This window comes from Dermacentor variabilis, chromosome 7, assembly GCF_050947875.1.
Source record: "Dermacentor variabilis isolate Ectoservices chromosome 7, ASM5094787v1, whole genome shotgun sequence".
Lineage (NCBI taxonomy): Eukaryota > Metazoa > Arthropoda > Arachnida > Ixodida > Ixodidae > Dermacentor > Dermacentor variabilis.
The window spans coordinates 78,851,369-78,878,723 of record NC_134574.1 but is presented as its reverse complement, the minus strand read 5'-3'; the positions used below and the strand labels follow the sequence as shown (position 1 = coordinate 78,878,723).

At 45.5% G+C, this 27,355-nt stretch overlaps 1 protein-coding gene and 1 pseudogene across 1 annotated transcript; both read right to left on the bottom strand.

Annotated features, from left to right (window-relative positions):
• Nucleotides 1–4,078: 4,078 nt before the first annotated feature.
• Nucleotides 4,079–4,555, bottom strand: LOC142588714 (beta-1,4-mannosyl-glycoprotein 4-beta-N-acetylglucosaminyltransferase-like; annotated as a pseudogene).
• Nucleotides 4,556–8,110: 3,555 nt separating this feature from the next.
• Nucleotides 8,111–10,242, bottom strand: LOC142588713 (beta-1,4-mannosyl-glycoprotein 4-beta-N-acetylglucosaminyltransferase-like). The gene is made up of 2 exons (XM_075700528.1): nucleotides 8,994–10,242; nucleotides 8,111–8,128 (listed from the first exon to the last, which is right to left on the bottom strand). Exons 1-2 carry the CDS (start codon nucleotides 10,125–10,127, stop codon nucleotides 8,111–8,113), a joined length of 1,152 nt encoding a protein of 383 aa, XP_075556643.1. The 5' UTR covers nucleotides 10,128–10,242.
• Between the last annotated feature and the right edge of the window lie 17,113 nt (nucleotides 10,243–27,355).

Below are 27,355 nucleotides of genomic sequence, written 5' to 3'. Positions count from 1 at the left end.
CGTAGCTCCGTCACGGGAGAAAGGGGGGCAGTCAAGTTTCTCATAGCGCCTTCCTTTCTCTTTTAGTATGTGAAAATTGTATACCAAACAAAAGCAGTGTTGAAAAATTGGCGCAGGCGAAAAAATGAAACCGAAATTCCTTCATAGATGAATAGGATATATTTTTCTCTATTAAACATTTGTGTAGTGACGATGTCAAGAACACATGTGGCAAAAACGTCAATGTATAGTTCCTTTTTTTTTTTCTTCAGAACATTGTTGAATGAAGCTAGTGCAAACACGTTGACAAACTTGACTTCCCCTGGCTTTTGGAAATCTTTTTTTGTTGCCATCGGAAGCGGTCTGATCACGCCTTGCAGACATGTATATAAATGCAGTCGTTTCGAAGCTTGTCCGTCGCAATAACAGTGTGTTCTTTAAGCAATCTTATTGAAGACGCATGGCTGACATGAGAAGAAACCGATGAGCGAAGTTATATCCGCGCTCTGAAAATTCTTGTGAGTGTGGAAACATTACGAGATACCATTTAGAAAACATTGAAGCGTTATAGCGGGAGAAATAAATATCATACACCGACAGAAACGATGCAAACTTGTCCGCTGTAGTACTTATTGACGCCGATAAACTTCTTCCGTGCATTTAGAAAAGTAGTTTGAAAGATATTACAGAAAGAAGCACCGCTACATTTGTAGTTTAGGAACTACATTTATGGCATTTCATCTTCACCATTTAAAACTAAATATGGCGTTTTACGTGCGAGAACTACGATCTCATAATAAGGCGCGCCGTAAGGGAGGACTCGGGAATCATTTCGACCACCTGAATTCCTTAACAGGCACCTAAATCTGATACAGGGGTGATTTCGTATTTCGCCCCCATCCAAACTCGTCCGCCGTGCCCAGGATTCCATCCCGTGATCGCGGGCTGAGCAGCTCAACACCATAGCCACTATGCAACCAAGGTGGGCTCAGCAATACAAAGCCTCGAAGTGCGAAAGAACAGCTAGTAGCTAAAAAAATTGTTTTCCAATGGCGAATCAATTAGGCTGAAGAGAAAGGACCGTCAAAAAAAAAGAGTGCGCGCGGCTGTTACTTAGCAAACTGCCGATCGCCTACCTACATGCGCATCGCGTACCCACATGCGGCACAGAAAGCCTGTGTCGATGAAATGATCGTGATATGGTGATAAAACTTCGCGTGGCGGGTTCTTAAGGCATTCATTCAAGAAAAATAATTGTGTAGGCGCTAGCCGCCTTTAGAGATCTTAAAAAGGAGATTTGAGACTACGCGTCAGAAGGTCGCACTGAAACGTGGGCGAGAAGGAAGATTTTGTGCATACGCTCTAAAAATCATGTTGTTTGTTGCCCTTAAAACCTGCATAGTGAGAGCAACTCCTGACTTGTTATTGTTGACAAAAAAAGAAGATGGAGCGTCTGATTCATTGACTGAATCCAAACCATACGTAGCTGAATCGGATGTCCCGTTCCTGGGAAGTTCCGGTGGAAATTCTTCCCGTAGCACAATCTGCAGCCTTTCGTAAAGGTGCATAAGAGCAGAAGTATGAACGATGCCCTTAGCCGGCTCACCGTTCTTAAAAGTTCTTTACAATTTCACGAAATCACTGCAAAGTGGTCAGCCGCGTTTAACCACTTCAGCCTCCAACTTTCCTCCAAGAAGCGCATGGCCCTCATAGCTATCGATGTGTCTATCAGAACAAAGTGCCTAGTTCATCAGTCTACATCACTGCAAACACAAGCGTTTATATTGAACAACTCTCTATATAGCTACCGTTTTGGCACTTATCATTTCATCGCCGTGGTGGCTTAGTGGCTGTAGCATTGCGTTGCTAAGTCAGAGGTCGCGGCGTTGAATTCTGGCCACAGCAGTCGCATTTAAATGGGTACGAAATGCAAAAAAAACCGCGTACCATGCATTGCCTGCAAGTGTAAATGAACCTTAGATGATCCAAAATTATTCCGGAGCATCCCAATGCGCTTTGTCTCATAATCACATCATACGACACATAAAGCGCCAGATGCAATTTTTTTTTTCATTTTTACAGTGTAAGCAGTTATGGGCTCGTTCCAACGGTTGGCGATGGTGTCTGCCGCCAGCAGTGCCCGTCGCAGCTATGGCCAGGAAATCCAAAAGGAAAAAAAAACATACCCAGCTGCCACCGCGATCGATCCCAGGCCTCTAGCTCGGGAGGCAGGTACCACTGCGCTACCACAGCGCTTGATAGCTGCCATTAACTATGGCCATTATGTTTACAGTCATGCCACCAGCGAGATGCAATTATTTACAGATAACAAAAAACTTGATTCGCTGCGTATACCCGCGCCAATACCAGTGCCAGGTAAAGCTTCCTCTTTAAAGGAAGCTTTAGCACCGGTGCTCCTATCTAAATACATGAAAAAGGAAAATTCGTTTTTCTCGGCAACCACAGCACCAAATTTGACGAGGTCTTTTGCATTTAGAACAAAAACTTATGACTTAGTGACTTTGGTTTCGGATTTGTGAGTTAGGTTGTAAATATTTTATTAAAAATTGGCCCCATCGAAAATTTTCAATAAACGAAGCTATCAAGTTTACAGTTCTGTAACTCAGCAATGAAAACGATACTACAATTATGTGAATTGCATGCGATAGTAAATCTAAAACGCACAAAATTGATATGTTACACGTGAATATAAAAAATTTAGCAGTATGAAAATACAGATTTTGCAAAACCCTTGTAACAAGCGTGAAAATTTCAGGTACGATGTAAAATGACATATCTTGTTTGTCGGCTTTGTATGATCTAATGGATGCAGTTTACAGAACCGCAATATCTGTTCTTGATGCAGAAGTATGAATTTGCAAACTTGGGGCTTCTATTTTTTTCAGGCGGTCGAATATTTGAAGATATTTTTATTAGAACTGAATCCCTAAATCGAAACTCCGCTTACAACAACCACTAGAATTTAACTTTATCTCTCAAATGAAACAAACTTCGTTGTAATCGGTCGAGGGGTTATCTCAGAAACACGTTCTTGCCTTTTACATGTATTTTAATAGGCCTCGTCGGAGTTGGGCCCAAGCTAACGCTTCCTCTTAAGGCTGCCGAGCTATTAAGGTCGCTGTCCATGAAATACATGTATTGTGCTCTACCTTCTTACTGCACGCCACAAAATATGTCGCAATTATAACCCGTGTGATAGTCAAATTTCGTGTGACCAGCCGGTAAGACTTTTAAGTGACCATTGTTGAAAGAACGCCTTGAGTCTGTCTTGCGCTGCTCGGCATTCACGTACTGGTAGCGCTTCGCGGAACTAGCCTTTCAACTTACTCATGGCACCATCTTGTGCCCGCTAGCAAGGACACTGCTATTTGCAATGGCTGCTCTCCGTTGTACAGCTTCATGCTTGTGACGACGCGCATTTGAGGAATTGTGACAACACCTGCAGCTGCAGTCGCCTGCTTTGCAACCATTGGCACCATGACAATATACTAAGTGTCCTTGCACGCCGCTTTTGATTAAGCAGGTCGTCGAAGCTGGCAATGCTTTTAAGAAAATTCCCAGAGACTATGCCCACCTCAAATGCAGGGAATGCGTAACATAGGGAACTGTCGCCACTGGTACATAAGTTGTGTGCTATAGGGTATAACAAGTTAAATGCTAAAATTAGGCTTCATAACAGCATTATTTAGGGTAAACAGTGCGACAGTACCGCCTAGTTACAGAAAAGTGAAAATCTGCTGCTTTCTTAAGATTTCTGTGTTAAGAGCACAAGGACCTGTATTCATATTTTTCTAGCAACAACACAGCTATAATGTGCAAATCTCATCTCATAGAAAATTTTCGTAGAAATTTTTTATCTCACCTGTATCCCTTCCGCGTCAAAACACCATGAAAAGTGCCCCCCGACTTGATGTTGGCGATGTGCCCTGTATGATCCCCTTTTGACAGAAGGTCCCCGTGTTCAAACATGTTTCCGCCTAAAGGTTCTCATCAAACGAACGCGCAGCCAGTCGTTTCCATAGACTCCTCGCATAAAGGCTACGTTGTAGAAACCATTCACATTGATCGGTATACTGCTCTACCAGAAGAAGCCGTAAATAAACCATCGCAGGTGGAATGACATCGGTTCCCCGTATCCTTTATGATATTTTGGAAAGAGCATCACGTCTCGCCTAGGTATCTCGTCAGCATCGAACATGATGCAAAGGTCGCCATCTCGTATGTACCTGAGACGACGGTGACCTTCCTACCAGACGGCAGTGCAGAAGTAGTTTTCGGGGGGCTCACGGATCGCTTCCATCATAGCTGTAAAGTCAACCGATATTGGGACAGTATTGTGCGCATGCTTATGAAAATATCCGGCGCTCAGATTCGAGCCGACATATAGTGTCTTTTCCATGCCGGAATAGATAATACTAACGAGATAATAGTCGACAGCATCACCTAGCTCTTCGCCGCGAATATCCAGAAGGTCGAGCTCGGTGTTGAATATCAGACCACTGATTATTGTACTTCGCCTCTAGCGGCGTCGAATAAGACACTCGGAAAACGACATTTTGAAGGCTCAATTAAACCGAAAGGTGTTATGAATAGAGAAGTCAAGTACATTCCAGCCCCTATTGCAGACGCATGTCGAGCTCTGTCATCCCGGCATTCTAAATACAGAAAAGCATTCGCATGAAGAACTATGGTACTCGTGCTTGCCGCAGAAAGTTTTGCTGATGTTTCTGACGCGTCACTGACAGCTTTTCTACGAAAATCCTGCTTCCTGGTTGCACACAGGGCAGCCAGACAAAGGGAACCGGGAAAAACTTATTTTCGCGCCTTTCGGTCCATTGTCTTGCATGTGGAGTGCAGGTGGAAAGCACAGAAGAGGACACCGAAGAAACACAATGTGGTGTGTAACGTTTCTTGCCTGAGATTCATGACAGTTACTGATAACACACGAGACATCGCCACTTTTCAACTCATCGGTTGTGATCTGTGGGAAGCCGATCGCGCACGGGCAGAAAACTCAGACACACTTCGCGCCTTCACGTCAAGGAGATTGCTCCGATTGACTTCTAGGAATAAATATACGTTCAGTAGAAGCATCGAAGAGTGCCTGATGACGTAGGCTTCGCTCATCAAATTTATTAACGAAAATTGAGGCTTTAGTGGGACTATCAGGAGAGGGGCGCCTCCTGCAAGATCCGTGCTGCTAGGATGCTTACGTGCCATATGTGAAGCGACATGCATCGCTTCTTTTCCTTGCGAATTTCTCTGCGAAGCATCTCTTTACGGCTTTTCTGATAGCGTGTTTTGTTTTTTGGCGCGTTAATGCGATACACATGCGCGCCGTGCATTTTGACAGATAGCGGATCTCGTGCGGCTTCTGCTCTCGTTAATGCCATACCGTCCTCCTCTGCCCCCCCACAGTCTAACGACATTTAGACGCGCTTGACATTTCAAAGTTGAGTTCTGTGTACACGTCACCTGTGAGCACGCCGCCTTTTCTATAGCAGTTTATCGCCGACGAACTGTTCTTCGGGGCGTCGCGTATCACTCGACAATTTCACTTCGAAGTGCATTACTGCAACGAATAAATGCGCATAAATACATTTCTGAAATGAATACCCGCAATATACAGGCAGAACAAGTTAATATATGTCTGGTTGAGCACTCTCACTGCACAGCAAATTTTTATACAGGGTGTTTCACGTAACTGGTGCCAAGCATTTAAAAAAAGAACAAGTACTTAGGCGCTGCTGAATGAAACCAACGCCATATAGTTTGTCATCATGTGGCGCCCCTTAGAGTATTTTTTCATATTCCACTTAATTAGATTGTCGAGTTTAGGGCCTAGACAGTTTTGTTGCGTTTTAGCGGGCTTTTCAAAATGGCCGATCCAACATTTCGTGGCAGCGTACATGCTGGGGATTTATCTCGGCGTTTAAAGAAAGCCCGCGAAATACGAAATAATACCAGTTGACTGCGCTCGTACGCTATCATACTTCAGCGCTATCAACGGTGCATCGAGGCTATCACATATCAGGGACTACGGCGCTTGCTTTCCGTGCGCCACCATCAAAGGTGTTGACGCACTGGGAAGCCGATGACTGGAGCCGGGCCGCTTACTCGCCACGGTCCGTGCGCGCAGTTCTTTCGCATGAACCGTGATTGAGAGCGCTGCAGTACGACAGCGCAGGAGCGCAGTCACGTGGTCTTACTTCATACTTCGCGGGCTTTCCTAAAACGCCGAAAAAAATCGCCGCGCAGCATGTACGTTCCCAGAAAATATTGGATCGCGGTCATTTGTGAACACGCTCCCAATGCAACGAAGCGCACTTCGCCATAGAGTGAGTATTAAAATATTGCATAATGCAACTTAGTTAATTAGGCATTTAAGCGGAATATAAAGAAAGTATTCTAAGGCGCACCACAAGACGGTAAACTATATGCAGTTGGTTTCAATCAGCTGCGGCTAACCACATTTTTTTTAAATCCTTGGAACAAGTTACGTGAAACGCCCTGTATATAGCGTTCGTCAGCAATTATTCAAAGTATGGTTTATTTTTTGTACTTTTACTGAGGCGTTCCAAAAAAGACGGCCGTACAAAGGGCTGACCGAGCTTCTTTTAATAACTACACTTGCTTTGCCTATTACCGCAGCACAAGCGCCCCTAGCGGGGGCCGGATGCAGCTTGCTACCGTCATTCAACGTAGACAACAGTTTGGGCCACTAGATATGCGCGCTGTTGATGTGGCACAAGAGAGCAGGCAATTTGATCCAGACCGTACATGAAAAGTGGAAATGATTCAAATGGTATGGGCTAACTATTGGGCAGTCACCCAGAAGGCGCATGCGGTACTGTGCACTTTAACGAACAGACACTCAGGACAAGAGGCTAGAAATTAAATGACAGAAAGACATCGGCAGTCGTCATGGCGAAAGCATCAGGACAATGTATCTGAAGCATCAATTGTTGGTTTTAGTCCAGGTGAGCTACTGTCGACAAATTCACAGCTGGCATAGGAATAACCCATATATCTTAATTCTGCCGGGCCCACGGCTGTTGCTCACTGTGTTGTCAAATGTAGACTCATGTTTTCTAGATCTTATTTCGTACTGCGATAATGTCGTATCGAATCCGAACAGTCTGTGGTGCCATATATTTCGAAGAGGAATTTGGCGCTTCCTTGCGGGTAACCTTCCTCTTACCATAGATCAGACTAGGCAAAAAAAAAAATTTTCCCGGTCAGCAACTTACACATTCGGCAACCACAAGCTGTTTTGAAGGGGAAGAGGCACCAAGAAAACAGTTTCACGCAAATGCAGACAGACCTGGCAACGAATAATTTGGCAATAATTTGACCTGGCAACGAAAAATAATTTTGGCTATTTGACCCTTTAAAATTCAGCCAACGCCCAGTACAAGGGTGTTTTCGCATTATTCCCCAATCGAGACGCCGCCGTCACGTCCGGAATTCGACCTCGTGAACCCGTGTTGAGCACCGCAACGCCATAGTCAATAAGCCATCATCTCGCGTATAGAGCACACTAAGCTTCTAAGATACCTGATAAATGAACACAGGGGCCCTGTTGCAAGAAATACAGAAAGTACTCTGACGAGAAAAAGGGCCTCCTGGAGGACAACCTACACAAAAAAAATGTTATCATACAACGCCGTGAATTGCCTAAAACGCTTCCGGACATCTTCTGTTTCATTCGGTACGACTCCACAAATACCACGCGTTGATTCCGAAGCTACACTGCGCTTAAACCATCACTGAGGACCTTCTTCCTTGGAGAAATTCAATACTCTTTCTACAGTAAAGCGCAACACCACAAATTACAAAACGTGTGTAATGGGAATGCGCAATTTTCTAACAATGGCTGAGGGTGAGGTCGATAATACCGCTTCCGCAACAACCATACACGTACTGACAATGGGAAAGTATACCTCAAAGCCTTATGGTGACGTTGTCACCCTTCCTCGTCTTTATGTTAGAATTTTACTTGCTTCTTGGTATCCTTCCCTACATACCTCTCCCATAACCAGGGTAACACCACAGAAAAGACTAAATGCTGCATCACCCTCCTATCCACTAGATGCTTAACCATGACACCCTACTTCCATTCCCCTTCCTGCGAAGGATGAATGGATCAGAGTGGAAGCACTCATTTAAAACATGACAGAGACGTTTACAAATTCACTATAAGTTCAGTATTTCTTCCCAAACATGCACAGAAGTTCAAATTTGGTTCTATCATGTGTCGGCGGTGTACAATTCAGGACACAATCATTCAACCAGTCCAATCATGCAGTCAAAATTGGTAATCAATTTGGAGGTTTGCACTTGCTCATTCGTCATATTAAGGGATTTTTGTGACTGTTGTTGAAAGTTACCGCTTTGTGCGTCTCGGTCTACTCAGCGTTCACATACTAATTCCACTCCACCGAAATGGCCTTCGAACGTACTAATGGCACAATCTCGTGTCAGCTGACATGCACACTGGCCTTTCAAAGGGTTGCTTTCCGTGGTCGCTTTGATGATTGTGATGACGTGGACGTACGAATTGTGACAACCTCGGCAAATGCAGTCGCCTGCTTTGACAGGCATGCATTCACATCAATAGAATATAGTTACTCTCACGACGCCTCGCTTTCGATTTCGGTCATCGAAGGTGGCAATCCTTTTATGAAAATTCGCAAATGCCAAGTCCACCTAAAATATAAGGAATCCATCGTATGGGGAACTGTCGCCGCTGGCAGATAAGTTGTCTGCTACAAGCTTCACTAATCTAAATGTGAAGTTTAGCGTTCGTAAGAGAATTGTTTAGAGCCAGCAGTGTCGAGAAGTTATGGAAAAAGTGATAAAGTGCTCCCTTATTAAGATTGCTGTATTCGGAGTACAAAGCCTCATATACACATTTTTCGAGTAGTAACAAATCTATAAAGTGTAAAAACCTCACCCGCTTGAAAACTTTACGGCGAAATTTTTTTTCTCACCTGTATGCCTTCCGCTTCAAAACACCATGAACAATGCCACCCTGCGTAGCGTGGCCACGTGCCCTGTATGATCCACATTTCACTGAACGTCCCCGTGTTCGACATGTTGTTCCTCGTAAAGGTCCTCATCGAACGGAGACGCAGCGAGTCGTTTCCATAGACTTCTCGCATAAAGGCTACAGTGCACACACCACTGACATTTACCGGCACACTGTTCTCCCAAAAGAAGCCGTACAAAAACCATCGCAGGCTCAATAATATCGGTTCGCCGTATCCATCATGATGTTTCAGAAAGAGCAGCACGTCTCGGCTAGGTATCTCGTCAGCATCGGACATGACGAAGAGGCCGTCATCACTGATGTTCTTGAGATGACGGTGACCTTCGTACCAAACGGATGTACGGAGGTAGTTTTCCGGGCCCCACGGATTGCCTCCGTCGTAGTTGTAGAAGTCTACCGATATCGGGACAATCTTGTGTGCATGCTCACGCAGAAATCCGGCACTCAAGTTCGAGCGGAGGTAGAGTGGCTTTTCCACGCCGGAATAGGCGTAAGTTGATTCGACAACCAGATAGTAGTCGACAGCATCACCCAGCTCTTTTACGCGGATTTCCAGAAGGTCTAACTCGTGGTTGAACACCAGTCCGCTGATTATAGTGCGCGGCCTCGAACGGCGTCGAATAATGCCCATGGAATACCAAATTTTGAAAGCTTCTGAAAACCAAATGGCTTCCGGAATGGAGCAGTCCAGCCCATTCCAGCCCTTTTTGCAGACGCATGTCGAGCTTCTCATTCCTGGGATAGTTCCTTCCGAAAAGCATTCGATTACATCCTGATACGCATGATGAACTATGGCATTCATGCTTGCAACAGAAAGATCAGCTAATATTTCTGATGCGTCGTTGACAGTCTTCCTACGAAAAGCCTCTTCCCTGGTTGCGCTGAGGGCACCATGAAAAACTTGTTTGATGTGGAAAAGGCAGAAGAGTATTGTAGCAGAAACGAAGCTGAACAAACACAATCTGGTGAGTAACGTTTTAAACGTGAGATTCATGACAGGCACTGGTAACGCTCGAGATGTTACCTCTAGAGTAATCGGTTGTCCGCAGGAAGGCGAGCGCACAGGCAAGCACATTCAGGCAAACTGTACACCTTCGCGTCAAGCAGATTGCTCGAATTGACTCTACGGGTCTCGCAGAAAAGATACATCCATTAGAAGCATAGAAGAGTATGTCATGACAGATGTTTCGCTCTTCCCGTGCTTTAACGAAGGTTCAGGCTGTGCTGGGAATGTCAGGCGAGGGACGTCTACTGCAACGTCACAGCTGCAGCTATGCTTAGGCGGCGCGTGGGAAGCGACGTGCATCATTTCTTTTGCTTGTCATTTTTTCTGCGAAGCTTCAGGTTATGGTCCTTGCGTTAGCATTTTTTTTTCTTCCACTAGTTGAAAACAAAGACACGTCCGTGCCGCGCTGCCTGATCTCTCGTTAATGACATACTGTTTCCCCTGCCGCACAGGCTAGTACAATTTTCAATGAACGATGCACTTGATATTACGAGCAGAGTGCGGTATCTTCGGAAAAATAAAAATATGCTAACATCCCTCTCTATATAGCTGTCGATTGTCGTCAGACTGTTCGTGTGGGCATCGTGTATATTTTGGCAACTGCATTTTGTAGAATTCCCTATTTGCAAGGAACAAATGCGCATAAGTGCTTCTTCTGAATGAGTACCAGCAATAAACAGGGCAGAATAATTTAACGTATGTTTCCTTGAACAATGTCATTACACAGTGGGTGTTCATATTTAGCGTTCGTCCGCATTCCCTCAAAATATGAATTATTTCCTCCATCATAATGCCCTTTAGTTACAAGTGCCAAGAAAGCCGGCCGTACAAGGAGCTGTCAGAGCTTCCTTTCAAAACGAAACTTGCTTTACCTCTTACCGCAACGCACAGGCACATTGCGGGGGCCACTTGTTGGTTGGCACTGTCATTTCATGTGGACAACAGTTTGGGCCTCTAAGTATGCGGCGCTGGGTAGATGGCACATGGGAGCAGACAACTTCGTCCAGTGGGAACTCCAAAGGTGAGCATGATTCACATAATATGTGCTCATTATTATGCAATTACCCAGAATGCTTACGTCCCACTGTGTTGCTTTGCGAACAGACACTCAGGACACGACGCTAGAAGTTACAACATCAGCAAGAGGTTACTGAAGACTTCGGCTTCACGAAAGTGCAGACATCAACAAGATAAGCAACCGAGTGTACAAGAAGTGAAGTAAACAAACTGGGTCTAGGCTGTGCATTGAGCGAGGAGCATTAAACTACGAAGAAATGCAGTCGGTGAATAAACTAGCCGCGTCAACTGAAAAAGCTGCTCACATGTTCAGGAAGCTAACAATCCCACTGGAACTCTTGAGCCCCGCGAGCAGCAATGCCACTCTGTATTAACACCCCTATACAGTTGACGAAGAATTGGTTTCATAACCATTAGGTTGATATCGACATAAAATTTGCATTCCTAGAGTGCAAAATGTGCTCCCATAAAATCAAAATTATTGCGAAATATGCACGAGGAGGGCACTAACATGGGAATCCAACAGAGCACTCTGCGAGGTAAGTCTTCTGAGACGGTGTCAAGGTTCGGCGACTTCAGGAACCTAACGCGAATGTTTCATCCAAAATCGCACCGCAAACCCTTATGCAACAGCTAATGTTTGTCGTCCTCCTCAGCTAGCTCGTTTCTGAAACATTCTACAAATAATCACAACATCGGAGATGGTCTCGACCGAAAAGAATGAAGCGGCTAGATAAGAGCACTTGCCCGTAATACCACTGATAAAACACATCGTGATCTAACTCCTCTAGAAACGAGGTTACGCAAGAACCTCGAACACCTAAATCAACAAGAGTTCTCCGCGGAACTAGTAGCAACAGCTCAGCATTCACGAGGCCTGACATCAAATTCATGTAAAATCGTGAACTTCGTGACAGCTGCGGCGACTGTTTGAGAGGCCACATGAAGGCAACGTAGTCAGTGCATGCAAGCAAGAGCAACTTCAGCGCGTACCCCTATGCCCTCGTGCACTTTGTAGCTAGAGTACCTAGAGTTGCATGGCAAACAAGCCGAAAACAGCAGAAGCGGCAACCGGCATTCAATACGCAAGCGAAATGCATTTAAGTCGCACGCTGTACAGCAGGCAAACGAAAGCGAACTGTGGGTACGTCGCCATCACCTTCGACGCTTACCCGTATAAACATCATCGAATGCAAGAAACACCGAGATGGAAGAAAGAAAGCGTCCGAACAAGAACTCTCCCGCGGAATGCCAGTGATGTATTGTTTCCATCCGTTCCGCAAATGAGGCTTCGTGGAATATGAGAAATAAACGTGTTCCCGGCAGGCTTTTCTGGGTATTTGAGCACCCCACCGCACAACAGTTGTTTTTCTACTTACCTTTAAGCTACGGCCACAACACACAAGTGACGGGTGTCACTTATTTCACTTTGAAAACCTAAATCATACACAGCGACGCAGAAATCTACGGTGGACGGCTGCCTCCTTTCCGCGTGCACTTAGCATGCAAGGCAGCGACCAATGACGCGTCCATCTTCGCGCTTTACGCATGTAGGAGCCTTCGTTTTTCTGTCTTCTGCATTGTCATAGGGATATTTTCTCCACCGTTGGGGACTTCGTACACGTTCCAAGGTCATTTGCTTGATAACTTTTTAATATGTTCTGTTATACCCCATTCATTTCCCACTTTTTCAACATTTGTCGTGTTTTTGTAGTAACAAAGCCTATTTTGTAATGCCATTTGATTTGAAACGTTCCCCCACACTAGGCTTGCGCCATCAGAGTGGGAAAACGAATCGATATTGCCCAGAAATATTATTGAGTATGGAAGAGGCTGAAGCCCCACTAAACAACATCAAGCGGAACAAGAACGCCTACGTTTCACTGCAACGCGTAGTGCAGAACGTGAAAATTTGCTGGCGTCTAAATGTGGTCAATCAACCAATCAATGTTCATCATTTTTGATTGATATTTTTATTCAGACAGGATCCCAGGGCCCTTTCAAGAGTTGCAGCATGATTCGGTTTTTTACAATAAGTGATTACAAGTCCATTAAAGATAAAAAATAGAAATATTACAAAAACTTTTTAATGCGTCAAAAGCGTGTTTTTTTTTCTTTATCCTGGTGGCTATTATCAGTAAAATAGACGAACGCGAAGCTGGTTATATAAGCAATACGACGCGGGTGATGTGATTTAGCACGGTTAAAGTGTTCCACACTTTTGCGGCATAATAAGAAAATGGATATAAACCATAGTTAGTCATTATGCAGGTTATACATAATGACACACTCGGCGCATTCACGGGCATAGGGTATCCTTATTTTAAAGTAAGGCATGTTGTTGGGCAAGTCGGTTCATAGATTCAAGAAAGCTTAAGCTGCGCGAACAAGACATGACATGAAGAGAAACATAGATTCACACACAAATCGTGTGTGTTCGCCTACGATTCTCTTCATGTCGTGTTTTCTTCGCGCAGTTTAAATTTTATTATTCTTATGTTTGTAAGTACGAATTAAAACATGACAATTCATACAAAATGTTACGGCGTGTATGTTTAGCAATACATAAGCCATAAGACAAGAAGAGCACGTAATGCAGGGTTCTGTGCTAATATCAGGGATTTCAGCGTTGTCTGGTAGGTTAATACCCGAATTGCTATAGCACATATAGTGTGTGTATGCATGTCATAATTATATAATGTTAACAATGTCTTCAACTCCAAACTGTAACTTCACTTGTACAGAAGAGGTATTTCGTTATGAAGTTTAAGTGTTGTTTTAAGAGAATGTGTGTGCCATGAAACCTGCGCGTCCATGTATACACCGACCAAATTTTGTACTAATGACTATTTTTGATGATGTGTTATTGATTAGAAACAGTTATGAAACGTGAAATGAGTGAGTGTTTCAGGGACAAACAAAGCCTGACAATTTTTAGCGGTGTTAGCGAGAAGTTTATTTGCGTGAAGCCAGAATAATATTTTAGGGCTGTTGAAGCTTTGTCGTATAGTCTTGTGTTTTGTTGTGTTGACTTTAGTGGCGCATAGGGAACTAAAGCTATCCGCGCCAAACACAGGGTATGGTTTCTTTAATTTGGTTGGGTCCCCTCAGCCTGTGCTTCTCTGGGTAAGGGTACTCCGCCCAAGAAATTAGATAAAAGCCTCAGCCTTCTTCTCAGACACGATAACGTGAATGAGGTTTTCCGACGTGTGTAATGAACCACACGGTCAGCATTTATTTTTTTCAAGAACCGCTGCTTTAACATTCTAAAAACATGCGCGATATCTAAAGGTCATGTTCTCCTAAAATAAATGCTCGATGAAATGAATGTGTCCGTTGTAAAAAGGGGTAATTTTTTTTCCTTCAGTGTTTCCTGTTCGATGCACGAAAATAAGATGCGAATAATTATGAATTCATGTCTGTATTTTTCACAACCAGGCTTATTTTCTTTTGTCAGAGTGAAGTTGTGTGCGATGTGGTTGTGTCCAATGGGCGCAAACGACATAATATAACTTCAAAAAATCCTTCCTGATGTGTACATGACTTCCATTCTCCTTGGAGAGGTTTTAGCATTTTTAGCTTGGAATTTAGTTGATTACTCTATGTAGAAGGTCATTTGACCTTGACTTTGTGGTGAATTAACTTCATGCAATCTTTATGGGTCAAGGTTACTTTCTCTTTATCATTGTGGCGAGTTTGCACTAAGCATTCATTTGCTCTCTCATTAACAGCAATTGCTACCCAACTCCGAACCCAACAGAATTTTATCTGTTGTCCTTGTGTTGTGATCCTCGTTACACTATGAAGTACTTCTTCAAGTAACAGAATTGTTGCATTTCTGGAGTGTGGTGCTCATAATACATTGAGGGAATCATTGTAGATAAGGCTGTTCTCTAGGCTCTAGCGTATTTTTTTATTTGCAGTTAGCAACACAGCGTAACATACAGCGGTAATAATTGTCCCACACCGAGGAACTCTTGCCATCTGGGAAAATTCCGTGTAGTTTTGGTATCTTTATTTATATGCAAAATATTTTTACGTAGGAAGACGCAGACGAAAACTTACATACAAGTATAATAACAAGGAAATATGCCGCCCTTGACCATGAGGCAACAGCCCGCGCCAGCCTCTAATCGTCGTCGTCGTCGTCTTCACAATGCTCGCCTCTTCGTCATCGCAAATACTGTTCTGTAGCAATATTTTTATACGATGTGTTCTCTTGTAGTTTGCCTTTTGTTGAATTGTGTAAGAGTCAGATCCAGCACTGACGGAAAACTGTACAACGAAAGTAGTGTGACGTGGTTTCGCGCATTGTCAGGTAATGTGCCCAATAAATGCATTTTGATGCATATCTCTTCAAAGCGCAACAGAGAGAGAGAGAGCGAGAGAGAGGTAAAGAGGAAAGGCTGGGAGGTCAAATAGATATCGGTCTGCGGTTTGCTACCCTACACTGGGGATGAGAGATAGGGGTTATAGAGAAGACAGAGAGGAATATAAAGAGGAAAGAGGACAGAGGCGTGCTTTTTTTTAAACCGCCGCAGAAATGGCTTTGTTGCTTGCGGCCTGTTGTTGAACAGCATTCGAGAAGGCCAAGTTGTGATGATTCGATAAAATAGATGCTGTGTTCGCGCTCTGACTCTAAAAGCATACGCGCATGTGAGTACTGATCTTCAATCGTCAAATTAGGGCTCTTTCGCTTCGACACAGGATTTACTACAGGCGACGGACGGTATGCTGCACGCGAAAGGCTGGGGCCGACATTATGAGCTGGATCTAATCGTTTTAAATATGTGGGTTTTGCTGAACCATGAACAATGATCCCGTAATCTGGATAAGTGCGTACCAACGAACCATAAACGCGTAGGGGCATGTTCCATCGACCCCCAGTGCTTCTTTGAGAGTACTTTAAGGATGTTCATATCTCCGATAGCTTTGACTTTCAAACTGCTTATATGTAGCAGGAATATGAGTATGTTATCAAATGTAATGCCTAAAAACTTGCGTCCTTGCTTTCCAAGGAGTGTTCTTTCATTTAGGTGCTGGGAAGATCAACCTTTAGCTGAAGTGACTAGCGCAAGAGTGGACATGGGAACACAAAAGGGCGACAACGAGAAGCGCAACGTCCAACTGGTGTTTATTACAAAAAAGGGTATTAATATATTTCTCGCGCACTTGATCGCGATCAGTTGCGCACGTGTAAGATAACAAGGTTATCACAAGCAGGCAAGAGCGCACCATGGCGGGGGCAGGGCTTAAGGTAGTCTCCCATAGACAGTTCTCAGAAATGCGAATATTTTAGCGGTCAATGCTAAAGATGGTTTGCTGACGCAGTTGCCTGCTACGATAGCCGCTGACTCATTGATGAGCCTGGCGTTTTCCCTCCCGTGCCTTCATATTATTTCTATTTCTGCAAGGAGTGGCTGACATTTACATTGCGAGCAATTGATGCCAAGGACCCCTTCTCTACCTTTTTGAACTTTCTGATTAAGCTCCTGTAGTCTCACGTTTAAGCACCTTCCCGTTTGTCCTACGCAATGCTCCCAGCGGGAAAGAGGTATGCTGTACACTACTCCTCCTGAGCATTCTATGAAACCCTTTCTATGCACAATGTTGCATGATTTTGAATGTCTGCTCACAGGGCTGGTTTTTCAGCATAACCGGGATAACTTGGGGGAAGCGGAAAAAAGACGACCGAAACTCCCGCCCTTTGGCCAAATTCCTTCAGCTTATGTGAGATGGCGTGGATGTTGGGATGACTGCTAGATTCCTGCGAAAAGCACCACGTGGGCCGGGAGGGGCGTCACAAGATTGCAACTTCCTACGCAGCGTATCTGAAACAGAAATAATGAGGTTGCTGGGATAGCCAACAGCCTTCAAACGAGCTATCTGTGAGTTCAAACTCTATTGTACTGAGTGGTGACAGGATTTTAGCGACAAGTTTTTCAAGCACGCCTGAACAATACCGCGTTTGACCAATTTACTATGGGCTGATGCAAAAGGCAGCAGGGGTGTTTTAGCGCGGGGCTCATATTTCCAACAGATATGTTCGCCTGAAGAGGACAACTTCATATCGAGAAACTTTCAGGCACCAATCTCAAGACATTCGTGCTTGAGAGTGAGAGGTTGCAGGCGTTCGCTGAACAACGTCAGTGTCTGCTGTAGGGATGAATCAAAACCGGCATCATTGCAGTCTAACAGCATAAGGTACCACCTTGAGCCCTGCCCCCGCCATCGTGCGCTCTTGTCTGCGTGTGATAACCATGTTGTCTTGCAAGTGCGCAACTGATCGCGCACTTGAATCGCAACTGAGTATATATTCATAACCTTTTTTACAATGAACAACACTTGGAAGTTGCGCCTGTCCATGTCGCCCTTTTGTTCCCCGTGTCTCCTCTTGCGTTAGTCACTTCAGCAATGGTAAACCAACTGTACCGGTCTCACACCCTGCTTCAATCTTTAGGCCTCCTTTTAGTGAAAAGAGAACCGCAACTATATTTTTTTTGTGGGCACAACGTAAATCCATGTCTGTCTGCCCAGATAGCGAGTTTGTTCAGTGTGAGTTGTATTTCTCTCTCACATGTTGGCAAGCTACAGGACGTGCGTGCACTTTGGAGGCCATCGACAAAGACAGAATGCATAATGTCCTTTGAATATATTTTTGCTAATGCGTTAATTTTTACTATGAAGAGTCTAGTACCACGCCCGCTCGATCCAAAAGCACAAGGTGCGGCCCGCTGCGTCGCGCCTGAACGGCGTCTCAGGCCTAGTTCTCCATGCGCCCAATGTGGCGCCACTGCTCGGGGATGGCTGCTGTTAGACAGCGCCTTCACAGCTGCGTCGGTACGCGCGATCTCCACTCCAGTCAAGGTGAAAATAATGCGTTTTATATTTGGAAATTGAAGACAAAAGCTTTTAAGTCGTCATTACAAGTGCTGATTACGCCACCAACGCGAACGGATTGTCACAGGGGTGGAAATCTCTTCTAGAATACGCATGAACGCTATCCGTGACGGTTGCCCGTACGATGCACGACAAGGAAATGCAATTCTATCTAGAGGTTCTGCCTGAGGCAATCTATCAGTACTTTTTTTCTCTTCTCGTGAACACGTACGCAAAGTAAAAACGTTACATAGGGAGAACGTGTGCCGAGTTTTCACAGTAGTGTAAACTAACTTAGATGAAATAAAAACGCTTATCATTGAAAATAATCATCAGTATATTGTTTCTCCTGAAAACGAAGCACACTGAGTGATGCTAGAGGTTATTTAAGCAGTGCGCCCCTTTTAACGAAGCTTCAAAAGGCCTCTGCTTCGAACATGCTCATGCCCTTTATTTGAGCACGCTTTCCAAAAACACATTCCCGCAGGATTATTTCATTGTAGGCAGGTTTTTCTTTGGGTGAAGTGGCCACTTTGTTGCTGATAAAAACAGTAGCTTTGTCTCCTTTTTCCGTTCTGTGCAATACCTTCGTTGTTGTTGCTTTCATAAACTAAGAGGCGGTTTTTCATTTCGTCCAGTTCAGACCGCAATTTTTTTAACTCTTCTCCTTGACGGGCAACTTTCTTTTCAATCTCTTGACTGCTTTCTTTGACTGTTCCAGGACGTCCAGAACATCTAATGTAGTTTGCCAGGCCTGGTAAACAGAAAAACCACGTTCAGAGCATAATTCTAAGGCAGTCTCTGGAACTAGAGCTTCCACCTCGTCGCTGAGAAACTGCGAGGTACTTTCGATGTTCGGGCTTTCTCCTGAGCTGCCGGGATTATCGCTTGCCTCAACTACTGTGTGATCAGTAAAGTTTCTTCGGTGGCGTTTTTTGGGCTGCACATTCTCGTTTTGCAGGTACTGTGGATATTTGCAAAACAGCGTCGGTACCGCATTCGGAAGCACGAGCCTAAGTTTCGTGCTCTTTTTATAGTCACTTTCTGTAAAGCGCAGGGGACATACCAGAGACCTATCGCTCGGTTCCCACTTGCTTCCTTTTCCCGGCACTACTTGGCGAGGGATATTTTTTAGCCACGCTTCTCGACGCTCCAAGTCGCAGGGGAACTCGAGATATTTCACTGTCGGTTCGTTTTTGGCATTTGTGTCGCAGAGTGCGGCACAACAGTTGCGCGGCATCGCGCCACATGAACGAGGCTGACACACGCACACCGAAGAGCCTTAACCAAGCACAGCAAGCGCAGGCAAACTTGCTCACACACGCGCACGCGAAAAAGCACAAGATAAATGCATATCGCACGAGGCAAACAGTTTCTGACGCGAACCGATTTGCCCACACACACGCACGCGAAAAAGCACGATATTAATGCATATTGCACGAGGCAGACACGTTCAGACGCGAAGCAACTTGCTCACACACATGCACGCGAAAAAGCACGAGATTAGTGCACAGAGCACGAGACAAACACGTTCTGACGCGAGAACAAACAGCCGCTTAGCACCAGCGCGAAGTCGCGAAAGCATCCCCGGGCAGTGGCGCCCTCAAAAAGAAAAGCGGTCGCTACTGTAAACTCGGCCGAGACACGCCCGCCTCGCTGACCGCACCTTGCTTTGCATCGAGCGGCCGTGGTAGTACTTAAAATACAACCCAGCGGCACTCCGTTCTCCTTAGCAAAGTTTCCCGCAAAGGTTGAACCAAGGCGTAGCTTGAATGAACAATCGGAGAGGAAGTCTTCCTCGCATTTCAGCATACTTCTCAGGATGCCTAAGTCTACAAGTTCGTAGAGAATCCGAAACCTCCACGTAGGGTCGTATACTTTCTCCATATCAAAAATAAAAAAGACTGCCAGTGTTGTTTGTGTATGAAAGCTTCTGGGACAAGGTTTTCAAGACCAAGGAGATGTTTAACTGTTCAGCATTCTTTTTTTAAAACCGAATTGATGATCATCGAGAAGTTCACGTGATTCGAGTGTAAAAATTACCCAATATTGAAAATGCTTTCGAAGGATTTCGCGCGACAACTTGTGAGAGTCTATAACCACCTGGGGAGATTGGCAGCTTTCCGAGTTTCAGGAATGATACACTTGTAGCCTTTATCTGTGCTTCCATAAATTTACCTGTTCTTCACATTTTGCTGAAAACCTCAAAATTGTTTCTAAGCAGAATTTGAGAGATTGGCTAGCAATGAGAATATGGCATTCCTACTTGGCGCAAATAGCATACAGCAAAGTGCACGTACTGCCTGTGCAAGTAGCATTTGTTTAAACAGCCTATAGTTATCTTATTAAAAATATTCGTACTTATCGTGCAACGACGTTTAAGATAATTATCTTGCCGCGAAGTCGTGAATCCAATAATATTAAGGTGGGCTTGCCCCGTTTTAATTTCAGGCAAGATATTTCCACAGTCATTTCACCTGCGAGGTAGAATTATTTACAGAAAACCTAAAACACTTCATTCACTGCATAGCACCAATTTCCTTTCGAACTTTATTCTCTGAAGCAGCCGTGGAGTGGAAGCATTCGCATGAAGTTATACACGCCACTGCGACCGTTAATTTCAAAACTGCAATTGATTAACTGTCCTTACTTTAGTACAATCGAGCTCTCAGGATTAATTTCGGGTGCTACTGCATAAACGTATAAATGCAATGTATACAATCGGTTCCACTCAGCACTGGTAGTGGTTATCTTATTGGTTTATCCAAATGTGGTGTCACGAGCAGATGATTCACATTTTTTCCCAACTCTCGTTGACGCTGCGCTTGCTGCTAGCATGTGTGGGCGGATGCTTGTATGCGCGCGTGCGTATAGGCATGACCCACGCATTGAAGTCACTGCTTTGTTTTGCTTGGATTCTACGGCTTCTTCGAGATCCCAGAGAGGTATCGTGTTACCGTGCGAATTCCATAGCACTGACGCGCGTTTGTTCATAGCGAGCTTAATATGGGGTCTAAGCTGTTCTCGCCATGATCAAAAGAAATGCCGATTAATCCTCTCGATACACGACAGCGTTCTGAAGAGGAAACCTAAAGGTCGCGCGTTACTTTGCATTTAAATCGCTATAAATACTTATTATTCATAATTCCAATGTACAAACTGAACTACACGGGTTCCACGGGAAGGTCGCAATGCCCAGTTTGAGCAGCAGCCTTGAACACCGTCATACATGCATTGGCAGCGACGAAAATATCTATTTCCTCCAATTGCCAGGTCCTTGCACATTCGGTCACGTGTGCACCCGCAGCTTGCTTTGCCGCTTCCTGTGCACAAATCCGCTTTTTACAGCCTAACCTGTTATGGGCAAATTGCGGTAGCAGTTTCCGTTGGCAATGGTGTCCGCCGCCGCCGCCACCACCAGAGGGGTCCGTAGCAGGTATCGCCGGGAATGGGGAATGGGTACCCCGTTCCCGCCTCGAGTGAACCCGGGCCCGCTGCGTGGGAGTCAGCTACCCTTTCACTGATGCACGTCAGCTTTTCTGTTTACTGCCTCGCTTGACGAAGAGTTTACGAGCTCAGAATAACACAAAGACAATGCCATAGCACTTAGAACTGTCAGCTGTTTACTGACCACAAGTCATCAGTATTCCAGCATGTGCAACGACATTTTCAACCTTGCAATCCGCTCTGGTACATCATTTGTGTTCTTCGTTGTCGAAGTGCAGGAGGTGCAGACTGAGCCACGCCAGCGCTTGCTAACATTCCGCTGGAAAAAGTCATATAAACGCGTCCCAGCGAGCGAGGAGACATGCGATGCCACATGCGCAACGCATAGCATGGGTACGTGCACATCTTACATTGCAGTTTCATATTACTGCACCACGTACAATGCCGTGCAGCAGATTAACAGGTAGCGGTATGAGTCAGTTAGGAAGGTTTAGGGAAGAAAACGAAGTTTACGGGAATGTACACGGGATGGGCTAGAAAATATATTGTTACGAAGACGAAGCCCGATGCACAAATATATGCACAACTACATACATGGAGAAACATTGCGGTAATCGCGCAGGCTCGTACAAATTTCACAGGTCCAGGAGACAATCAGCCACTTCCTCTTCGTCTCCATCTCCCGCGTGCGGTCCTCTCCAAATGCATCATAACATAACCCCTGGAGGCTGGTGGTGGTGCAGAAAACATTTATTAAATATTCAGCCTTGAATTATAAATAAATTTTCCTGGCTCTTGGTCACGGGCGGTGGCCGGCAGCCTGTGACGTTCGGCGGCCTGTTACGCCCAGCCGATCAGCCGCAGCCGGATCGTAGCTGGAAACAGGGACCTCCCAACTTTCTAGGTCCGCGGTTCTCCATTCGCAGGATCGTTGAGATTGTGAGCAAATGTATACGTTGTGGCGGAAGTCGGCAACGGGAGCTCCGCAGAAGGTACATTCTGGGGAGAATTGCGTGGGGTGGATTAGGGCTATAAAGCGGGGGAAAGAAAGGCATGTGCTTGGAGTTGCCTCTGAGTGACTTGCTCTAGCTTGGAAAGAGTCTTGTGGGGTAGGGAATGTCGCAGTCGTTCTTCGCGATAGTGCAGAGCGATTTCGTCATATGGAAAGCGTCGATCCTTAGAGAACCCCAGGCTTGCTTGCTCGAGCAACACAAAGTGCGGCTCATTGCCAGGATTTCGCACGTTACCCGGCACCCAAACTAATTGAATATTTGAAATGAGAATTTGATGATCCATTTATGTAGCACGCTCTTGGCATAATTTCTTATGACCGGTTTTGAGTCAATGAATACGAGTGTGGCAGTGGAGGTGGCAATAGCTAGCGCTATGATAGCTTCTTCCGCTTCCGGAGAGGATTGCGCGCCTACCGAGGAAATAACCTGGTATTTGCCGAAGGGGGAGACAGCGCTGAGCGCGTATGCTGGGTATTCGCCGTACTCTGCGGCATCAGCGTATACCGCATGAGTATACCTCATGTAGTATATTGCGTATGCTGCATGAGGTATCGGGTGTACCATCATATGGTTATTCAAGGCAGCATATATTGATTCCGTCTGTCGGAGAGGGTTGGTGGGCTGTAGCCTTAGCGAGGCTAGAACGTGATGGCCCCCTGGTGTGGAAGAGAGTCTCGCGATTTCAGTGGTTCGGTGAGCTCTGACTAGTTCCTGGAGCGTGTTGCCAACGCCAGTCGCAAGAAGCCGTTCCGTCGATGTGTGTCGGGGGAGGTTGAGGGCTCTGTCGAATGGCCCTGTCGCAGCGGTCCTGTCGAATGAGGGCATGTACCTTGTTTTCTGCTTTCTTGAGGTAGAGGTAGGGGAGTGAGTACACCACCCGGCTGGTCACAAAGGCTCGCATCGATTGCCGGAGATCATGATCGTGGACGACCCTGTGCCGGTTAACAACTCTACGGATCACTCAGGTGGTTCGGTGCGTCGTGCGGGTGAGCTTGAAAAGGGTGTCTGTGTTTGTGCTGTTATTCTGGATGATCATCCCCAATATTCTCACTTTCCGGGCCTCTGGGGAGATCGCCCCGCAATGGAAATGGTCGGTGTGGTAGAGTTTGTGTGGCGGAAATGGGTGGGCTGGAGAACGAGGAGAGCCGCTTTTGCAAGCGAGCAGGCTAAGCCAACGTCCGCGGCACGCCCAACTACTGCGTCGGCCCCTGCTGGCAGAGTGGCCCCCATGTCGCCGACAGTGCCAGTGGGGGTCCATAGGGTGACGTCCTCGGCTTAGAAGGAGTGGGAGAGGTTGGGAATAGTGGTTATATCTTGATCTAGGGGGATGCGAGTAAGGATAACGAGCAAGGAAATATTGTCGAGCCCCAGGGGTGCCGCGGCTGTCGATGGGGAAAGTACGTGATGTAAGGGTTCCAAGCCGGAGGGATGCAGTGCGGTTTCCCAGGAAGGCGGCTTTGTATGCGTGAGTGAGGCTGCCTACTTGTACTGTTGAGAGTGAGTCCATAATACCCTGGTGGTTAACGTTCTCAAACGCTTTGTAGTGCGTGGTGAGGAAAACGGACCTCCTATGGAGCCGCACCTCCAGCTTACGCTGTGACTGTGCTGCATGTTACGCGCAGGCCTGTCACATTTTATTCGCGAAAACAAGCCGACATATTGCTGAAAAATCGCTTCTCCGAAAACCCGCAAGGAGGAGGAATGTTTATGAGAGCGAAAATTGTCATCCACCGACTGCAGCACGCCGCTGCAAGGAAACGTCATGAGAAAGATGACTAGTTGAAAACAAATTTCAGCTTTTCAGGGGATTGCACACGGGACCAACACCTTCTAAGCGGTTGCTCTACGATGTTCCCAGTGGAAGGTATGTATAAGAAGGTCTGTGCCATTTTGGTACACATGAAGCCGCTTTACGAATCTCAGGATCATATCGGCACCTATCCACACGTACAAAGTGTAATTGCATTGGGTCTGAATATCTTATATATATATATATGGCCCCGAGGTAAATTGTCGTTGACAACCTTGTGGGACGCTCGGTATCTCAAGGCACTGCAAGGGCTGTCCGTAGCACGGGGCTCGTTCGCGATGACGCCATCACGGCACGGTCCTTCGTCTTCCTCTTCAGTCGGCACATACACAGGGGAGCGTCTGCTTCATTACAATATACATATATGTATATATATATATATATATTCGGGGGGAGGCAACGGGGAAGTATGTTGGTGGCGAACGTGTTGTGAGCACGCGTAGGCCATGCACCTATAGCTATCCTACTACAATGTTTTTTTCCTGATATATCCCACTAAAATGGGACACTGAGCTGCAATACAAAACGCATTGAAACCAAACATATTGTCTTTATAGCATCCTTGCAAAAAGCGAATTATTGACGAGCACACCACCCCTTTAAAGCTGGCGCTGGTCTGGGGATATATTTGTCTCACGTGCAATTGTGCTCGATTGAAACAGATATACTGAAATGGAAGCCGTGCGCGTGAAAATACTACTTAATATGAAGTACTCTGGTTCTAGTTGGTTCAGTTTCTGTCTTCGTGATTTATCTGGTCCGATCCCAAACATAGTGCTGTATTCGCCACTGCTGTCACTCGGTATGTGCCAGTCGGTATAACCAACTGGAGCCACGGAGTATCTGCCACTCATTATGCTCCAATTCGTATGTCCGACTTTCAAATGAAGCATTTTTGCGCCAATGTGTGTATAATCCATTTGGTCTGTGCTACTTGGGCTTCTCGGTATCTGCCAATGGCTATCTACCGCGCTTTATTAAAGCTCTTTGATGAGAACAATAGTCAGCGGGTGCCGTAACCACAACAAACAACACTTACGTAGTGAAATCAACGTATTAGGCTTACATGTCAATTCCAGTTGAGTCTGCTTGCATTGTTTGTTAGTTCGCGGTACACGCGATGTAGCTTACCAGTAACAGATGTTTTGTTTCCAACTACACGACCATAAAACAAATTTCTATATAACATATAATGCCGATTGGCTGCCGTGCTAAGCCAGACCATAATCAAAATTGATCTCGCCAAAGATATTCATATCCGGCTAAAAATTTTGACAGCACAAGAACCGCGCATATACGCACATACGCACATAAGCGCATATAAATATTGAAAAATGCACATAACAAGCGATTCTACGCTCAGCAAGCAGCTTTTCTTGCACATCACGCCGCACTGCAGTCGGCCACAGAGCCCATCTCGGATGAAGAAGAAACCGACGACAGATGGCACCACTTTCTTATGTTTGGTGGGTAAAGGAAATAAGCGTGTAGCGCATTGTGAGGCTGGCTCTTTTATGTTTTGCTGCTGGTTGCTGAGGCAGAAACTCATAGTACAAAATAAGGAGTGATACGTTTGTTAACAATGGCACACACAATACATTTCATAGGCACGCGAAACAAAAACGCAATAGCAAAACGTAAACAGTTAGCACAGCATGTCTCAAACTGATATTACTAAATAATGAAAACCCGGTACAATACGAGGCAACCAAATTCGGAACATGCAGTTCTGTCAGAGGTAGAGGAGTACAGCGGTGCATGACCGGCGGGGACTTGGCAATGGGGCAAGCGGCGGCGAGCCCACCGAGACAGTAGACGCGTTGAGCGACGAAACGAGGATTACTGGAGCACCACCATTATTCAGACCGCTGATGCAGGCGTCAGAACGCAAACCGTGAAGGAGAATCCGCAGGACACCTGAACGTCCTAGCCAGGCTGCTGTACGTAAGCTGTGCCTGTACAATGACAGATCACATTTTGCCTATGCCTCTAGGCGTCCGCAGGTCTTGGGTAGAATTTCAGGCCCTGGTGAAGTCAGGAAGCGCAGTGACAAGTTGACAGGTTGACACGGATAGTTTAAGCTCTGATAGATCGGGTACCGAATCCGGCGGCCTGTCTTCAGCTCCCTGTCCGGTGTGCGATCTTCTCCGCTGCGCTTTGTAACGCGGTTCGTATTTCTCTTCTCAATAGCCCTCGTGCGTGCCCACCACTCATTCTTTTCATCTTTTTCTTCTTCACCTCGCCCCTCATGGTATTCGCCACGCATTTCCCTCACCAGAGAGCTCCTTTTTCCGAGAAGGTATTATTTCAAACGAAAAACTGCCGCTCAGTGTGTGACATGTCTAGCACCGAAATCAAGTGTTGCGCCACAAGTCTAGCACATGCAACAGCATAGAAGCTTGACAACACAAAATTTACCGTTGAAATCAGTTACCAGAGCAATAAGAAGAACACGTCCATAACAACACAGCAGTAGGACTAAATTAAGCTCTGTTACACCTAATCAAACAGCTGAATTCAAAGAGCAAGAAGCAGCTGACTAGGGCTGTAGTGCTATTGCATAAAATAAAAAGATATCTGATCCGGTGGCGAGAAAGCGGGTTGAACTTTGTAAAGGCAAAGGTAATACGGACGGGCATGTTACAGTGACGTAGGTGGTATATAGGACAATAAGGCAAACCATAACATCAGAGCTGTCGAAGTAGATGAAGACAAATTATCATTGTTGGAACCACAGAGAATTTTCGTACCAGCCGCACCCTAAGAGTCTAATATTTACGCTCTAACTCAGCGCAGAGACATTTCAATAGCTCAGAATAGGCCTCCTTTGGGTAGCATTTCTAGATCTGAAGGGCACTTTGAACGACTCAGACAGCGGACATTCTCAAACACGAGGGCATGTTTAGTGATCTCGTGAAGCGACTGAGGGAAGCGTTGTTACGTGGCAAAAATAGATAGAAGTAGCCTTGTTTAAATAATATGGAAAAGTCCGAAATTCCAAGAACTCGCGCATGTTGCCCGATGAATGCTTGTTCGCGTGTTATTCCTCTTTTGTCGGCACAGAAAGACATCTAAAGAACATCAAACTAATTACGGATTTCTCTTTAGTGAATAAACTAGCAAAATATGCA